The sequence below is a fragment of the Grammomys surdaster genome, unplaced genomic scaffold (assembly GCF_004785775.1).
Source record: "Grammomys surdaster isolate TR1022 unplaced genomic scaffold, NIH_TR_1.0 239, whole genome shotgun sequence".
Taxonomy (NCBI): Eukaryota; Metazoa; Chordata; class Mammalia; order Rodentia; family Muridae; genus Grammomys; species Grammomys surdaster.
This window is the reverse complement of record NW_021604684.1, coordinates 4821260-4827363: the sequence shown is the minus strand read 5'-3', so window position 1 is coordinate 4827363 and position 6104 is coordinate 4821260. Positions and strand designations below refer to the sequence as shown.

The 6104-nt window shown below is 45.4% G+C and overlaps 1 protein-coding gene across 1 annotated transcript; it reads left to right on the top strand.

The window, feature by feature from the left end:
* Window positions 1-276: 276 nt before the first annotated feature.
* On the top strand, window positions 277-5597 carry Pmaip1 (phorbol-12-myristate-13-acetate-induced protein 1). Its single transcript, XM_028774301.1, has 3 exons — window positions 277-473; window positions 2597-2755; window positions 4630-5597. The coding sequence occupies exons 1-3, from the start codon at window positions 422-424 to the stop codon at window positions 4731-4733; spliced, it is 315 nt and encodes a 104-aa protein (XP_028630134.1). The 5' UTR covers window positions 277-421; the 3' UTR covers window positions 4734-5597.
* Window positions 5598-6104: the final 507 nt, after the last annotated feature.

The following is a 6104-nucleotide window of genomic DNA, read 5'->3' as shown; positions in this document are numbered from 1 at the left end:
CCCACCTTCGTTTTTTAAGAAAGCAATTTGGGGGTTGAGCAGGACTCGTCCTCCTTGCGCCCTCCGCCGTAGGTCGGCACCGCGGCGATCTGCGGCTTGCCCCGGCAAGTTGCGCTCGGGGACGTCTCGAGACTTGCTCCACTTCGCTCGGTTCCCGCGCCGCCGCCGCTCGAAGGGGCGGGGACACGGGGGGTGTCGTCACATTACGTCACTGGAGAAGTCCCCATAAAACGCGAGAGCCGGCTTGGGGCTCCCGGACTGAGAGGATTCCAGCGCTGGTGCTGCCTGCTGAAGCTTGGTGCGTCTGGCTCGCGGCACCCGCGGTCCATCCCTCACAGCCCAAGTCCTGGGGGAGCCCCAGAGTCCAGATTGGGGATCTCAGTCCCCGGTGCGCAGCGGAGATCGCCCCGGCGTTTCTGAGATGCCCGGGAGAGAGGCGCGTCGGAACGCGCCAGTGAACTCAACGCGGGCAGGTACTTAGCAGTTCGGCCCGCGGACACCCAGGCAGGATGGGGTTGAGGTCATACTGGGGACGGTTCAGCCCTTGGGGCTCGGGCTAGAATGTACGCGCCTGCATGTTCGGTCCAAATCGGCTCTCCGGCTCGTGCCTACGACTGATCTAGAAAGTTCTTTAGGGTCTTCTACCGTGACTGCGGGCCTCAGGGAGAGTCCAGCCCAGCGCGTCATTGGGATGCAGGTGCATTTTAGGCCAGAATTCCCGTCTGTTTCGTGGGTCTCTGCTTGCTCTATCATGGACCAGGAGGAGAGAAAAATACACGTGCAGGCGATGGCCTGGAAGATGGTTTTAGCGGTAGGTAGGGGTGGGAGAGGCCTCCTGGCCTAGCGCTCCCCTGACAGGCCCTCTTCCTCGCCAGACCATTTTTGAGAGCCCCCTTCATCTCGATCCCCACTCCACCTCCAACACTTAGAAAAGTAGTCTTCAAACTTCGAACTCTCCCAGCGCTCACGCCCAGAACCCATGGATGCGTGGGACTGAGTCTCTGGTGTTGAGAAGTTTTTAACTGTCCGGATCAGAAGGGAGATCCAGGAGAATAGAATTTGGTCCTGGAGTCTTTGACCCACCAACTCTAATACAATCGCTTACATGCAACTTTCTGTAACTATTGAGGGTCGCCTCCCACCTCCGTTTTTTATATAAAAAAAAAAAGATCAAAGGTGGCAGGCACCTGCTAAGGAATTGCAAGACTCTTGTCCGGAAATAACTTTGTGCAGCATACTCAGTTATTGTTTTATAAGGCCAGGGGGCAATGCCGAAGCGGTCCATTGCCAGTATGAGAGTGGTGCTGTCTAAGCGTTCAGACCATGTTTCTTTAAGGTCCAACATGAGCATGGCATTGTTTAGACAGATTTAAAGAGCAGCAGAGTGTCTCGAGGTCAAGTAGTGAATGTGTAGTTCCAATAAAAATACGTTGCCGGCGTACCTGTCCCTAACTCTAGCGCTCAGGACGTTGAGGCAGGAGAATTAGCCCGGACTGTATAGTTTAAGGTAGATCTCTGTTACATAGTGAGATCGGCTAAAAAAAAAAAAAAAAAAAAAATCCGTTCTTCCTCCCAAATCAAGGTAGTAGGACTTAGTTGGAGCGCAAGGGTAGAGCAATTGTCCGGAATGTCCGTGGCCCTGGAATCTTTGAGCTGCTTTTTGCCTCTCCCTTTTGAGACAATACTAATTGCTCGTAGAAATCAGGATTCCTCAATTTGTGTTCTACCTTTAATATGTTGCACCTTAAAGAATGTTTTGTGAATATTTCTGGAAATATTTGACCCTGGAAGTCATTAAAACATGATGCATTATGGAATCTCTTAGGGCCTCTGATTTCACTTCAGCCAATACAGAAATTTATCCAAAAATAGGTTTAAGAGCTAGTTTTGCTATGTACTTAAAGTTCAAGTTCTCTGGGAGTCTAATCAGCCAGTATCTTTCTTGGTTACAAAAGAGACAAGCTTTTAAATTTGTATTCATACTTTTTGGTCCATAGTCTTGAGGGGTACCAGAACAATCAAAATTGGCCCTTGAAATATTTTTAAAAAATAGAAGATTGCATGTTAATTTTACTTGTGACAGTGTTTCTTAATATTTAGTTCATTCCAGCTATTAGAATGTCTAATTTCTAGAAAGCAAGACATGAATTTAACTTTTCTGCTTTTCTGTAGATGTGATGAATTTGTACAGAGTAGGCTGTGGACTATTATAGTAAATTTTATGAGTTTTTTTTTTAATGAGAAAATAACAAGTTTTTAAAGGTGGGCATAGCAGGGCGCAGATCCCTGGCAAGAAGTAGCGAAAGAGCACAATGAGGAGCCCAAGCCCAATCACACCCTCCAATTGCCATTGGAAAAGCAGATCTACTTTTAAACGACAGGGTTTTAGAAATTGACTTCTGTTCCTTGGTCAGTCTTGAGTGATAAAAGGGAGACCTCACTGGGTTGGTTAAAGTGATTTGTCTCTATTCGTAACTTTTATTGAGCCACCAAGTGTGGTGTGTGGGTGCACCCAAGTAGCATCCTAGGATGTGCTAATTTGTGAGTCACCGGTAGGATTGCTTTCAATGTTAATTTCCAGGTGTTTCTTTTTTAGAGCAAGTGCCTGAGCTTGCAGCTCAACTCAGGAAGATTGGAGACAACGTGTATTGCATGTGGAGTGCACGGGACATAACTGCGGTTCTGGCGCAGATGCCTGGCAAGAAGTCGCGAAAGAGCACAATGAGGAGCCCAAGCCCAACCCGGGTGTCAGCAGGTAAGGGTCCGGGCGCTGCAGGGCTGCGGAGGAGGCCGGCTTAGTCCGTTGGAGCTCATGCCCGCCTGGCGCGTGCCTGAGGAACACTGTAAGAAAGTTCTCGAAGCAGCAGCTTGCATGTTAGCCAGGCTTCTTTTCTCTGCAGATTGCCCATTTCCACAGTGGTGGGGGTGGGGGCTGGCAGCTACCCTAGAGAATCCCTGGCAGCCAGGGGGGTGCTGTCCGAGGCGCTGGGCATCGCCTCTAGGAGCTCTCAGCTCAGAGGGCTTGTCACTGAGAATGCCCCACCCCCAGGATTAATAACAAGCAGTTTTTCTACTCTGGGCCGTTTAAGGACACCCCGTTGGGGTGCCTGAATTCTGGAACCCAGGACGCCTTCCTCCTTAGTTAGCATTTTAACTGTCCCGCTGAAGGGATCCGGTCTAACTGGTGAGAAGTTCTTTTTTTCCATCCTGCACTTTTTTGTGAACCTCATCAAAGATCTGCAGCCAGCTGCTTTAGGAGTTGGGCATCTGTAGGTCAGAATTGCTGTTATCAGACGTTCGCAGCAGCCTTTTTTGTCCTAGCCTAGTCTGGCGTGCTGAGAAAATGTTACAGAGCTAGTGGGTCCGCGGCTTAATTGGCCCCAGGTCAGCTCTCTCTGGTGCTTGCTTGAATGGGAGAAATCCTGCCTACCTTTTGGGATGTCTAGGAGTTTTACTTATCACTTCTGTAGTGTTTGTTTTATTTCGGGGGAGAGGAATTTTTGGGGTGGGGGCGGGGGAGGGACAGGTTCTCATTAAGCACAAACTGTCTTTGAACCTGTTTATGTAGTTGAAGATGACCTTGAGTTTCTGGCTCTACCTCTGGGATTACAGTTTATGTGCCACCAGATGCCTTTTGGCAAACATTGTCAACTACTCATATCTTCAGCCGTCATCTTCATTATTTTGCTTTCCCAGACAGAGTGTTTTAATGTCCTGGAACTAGTTCTGTAGGCAGGCTTTGAACTCAGAGACCTCCCTGCCTCTGCCTCCCAAGTGCTGGGATCAAAGGCATGCACATATTATTTTTCTTCACAACATCCAGCGAATTACTTCAGTTCAAAGAAAATATGGGAATAATTACCAATATGCAAATCAAACTTTCTTCTTTACTCTTCTCTGTAAAGGACAATGGATTGATACAGAACGGGCTTGTAGAAATAGACTGGCCTACCTCAAAATGTAAATTTGAAAATTATTTTAGAAAGCCAGGCTGTAGTCCCGTGCACACAGCACTGGGAAGCAGAGGCAGGATTAAGGAGTTCAGGGGTGTCAGCTACACTGCAGGCTTGTTTGCTAAGCCAGGAGACTTTACTTCAAATCAACAAAATGAGTTTGTTTAAAAGTATAACTCCGACTTTTCAATGCGATCCTATGATTGTTATGGGGAAAGAAAGAGTTTCTAAAGATAATGTTTATTTACCTGCTGTGAAGGAGGCATAGAGCTAGGAGATCATTAGAAGATCAAGTCTACTTGAAAATATCACAAAAAGATTGGAATTTGACTTTTGTTCCCTACCCAACCATAAAAGAGAAAGGGATGACATCATGGGAGACGGCTAAGGGCTGACTAATGGCACAGCTGGTAAATTTTTAATACATGTAATTTCTATACTTGGAAGAGAACTGACCTCATTCAGGGTGCTTTTGAAAAAGACAAGGCAAATGCCTATACCCTTACCTGACCCATGTGTGTTTGTATTGCCTTGTTGGGAAAGTCAGGTGCACCAAAGTCGCAGAAGTGTCTGAGAAGGGCCTTTCTTTCACTCGGGTTGTGTGTTAACTCTTACTGGTCTAAAGTTGGAACTTACAGTTGTCCAACTTAATGTTTATGTCTGACTCTTTTTTCAGACCTGAAGGACGAGTGTGCTCAACTCCGGAGAATTGGAGACAAAGTGAATTTACGACAGAAACTTCTGAATTTTATTTCCAAGCTCTTCAATTTAATAACCTGAGTTCTTCGAAAGCTTTTGAGAGAAGGGACCTCCTAAGAAGGAAGTTCCCCTGCTGATGCAAATGCCTGGTATTGGATGGACTGTGATGTGATGTGGGAAACACTCACTTGCTTTTGGTTCTCTGAGCAGGGATGATGGAGATGGAAATGAGTTTCTTTGGGAAAGTTTTCAGAGATCGTTCTTTGAGATGTGATAACGTGAAACCGTGCTTATTTTTATTTTTATTTTAAAAACAAGACTAAAGGAGTCATGGAGCTCGGGAAGTAACTAGTAATCTGTCTTTTTAGAGTTGTTCTGGTGTTTTTGCCAAAGGTTGTTGTCAAGAGTAATAGAAGAGGGGGCATGGTGAGTGGTTACATTGTATGGGGACAGTCATTCAGGACTGCTTTTTGACAACTCCAGTCAATGTACTATTTAGTTCCATCCTCATGATCTTCTAAGGGGAAGCATTTCATTTTTGATAACACTGAATGTTCTAGTGAAAATTTATTTCATAGGTCACTACAAGCTTAACTGTATTGTGTTTGTTTAGATGACTTTTAAGTGTGTTACTGTAACCATTAATCTGAGAGTACGGGGAGACTACAAAGTAACTGGGGGGAAATTAGAAGTATAACAAGGTCAGTAGGTGCCAGTCAAACTCTTGCAGATTGAATAGTATGTGATAAAAAGAGTTTGGATTTTATATAACCGGAGAAAAGTTTAAAAACAAACTTTTAAAAGTTGACATAATTAAAACTTAGTAAAAGATTCATGAGAAGTTTCTAAAATTTTGTAACCTGTCATAGGTATTTTTTAGAGTCCCTCCACCCCCACCCCCTTCTCTCTTGTTTTTTGTTTTTGGAGACAAGGTTTCTTTCCTCTGTGTAGCCCTGGTTATCCTGGAACTCCCTCTGTAGACCAGGCTGGCCTTGAACTCCACCTGCCTTTGCCTCCCAGGTGCTGGGATTAAAGGCAAGTGACAGCATCACTAGGTTGAGAGTTTCATTTTTAATTTGATCTATAAATGTGAAACTCAGACTGCCCAATAGCAAATCGGTTCTGGTTAACAGAGGCAAGAGACTTGAGTAGACGTTCCCAAAAGGCAGGTGATCAGCAGATACATGATCAGAGACATGTCAATGAAAATCATCAGGAAATGATCTTATACTCTCTCGGTTTGCCTGTTACTGGAATTGAAAGCTAACAAGCAGAGTAAGGACTTTTTGTATATTTTTGTTAGTACTGTAAGGTAGGACCGTTATTTTGTAAAAACAGCCTTTAGACTCCTTTAATAGCTAAGAAATGAACCACCTTAAAACTCAGCTGTCCCACTACTGAGAAAGTATGAAAAAGTGTTGATCTGTCTGCTGAAGGGACGTCTGTACTTCT

Bases quoted from the DNA above. Each gene is read 5' to 3' on its own strand.
- Pmaip1 (XM_028774301.1), top strand. From the start codon at position 422: ATGCCCGGGAGAGAGGCGCGTCGGAACGCGCCAGTGAACTCAACGCGG. The intron at 474-2,596 runs GTACTTAGCAGT...TTTCTTTTTTAG, and splicing joins AGTGAACTCAACGCGGGCAG to AGCAAGTGCCTGAGCTTGCA. The intron at 2,756-4,629 runs GTAAGGGTCCGG...CTCTTTTTTCAG, and splicing joins CCCAACCCGGGTGTCAGCAG to ACCTGAAGGACGAGTGTGCT.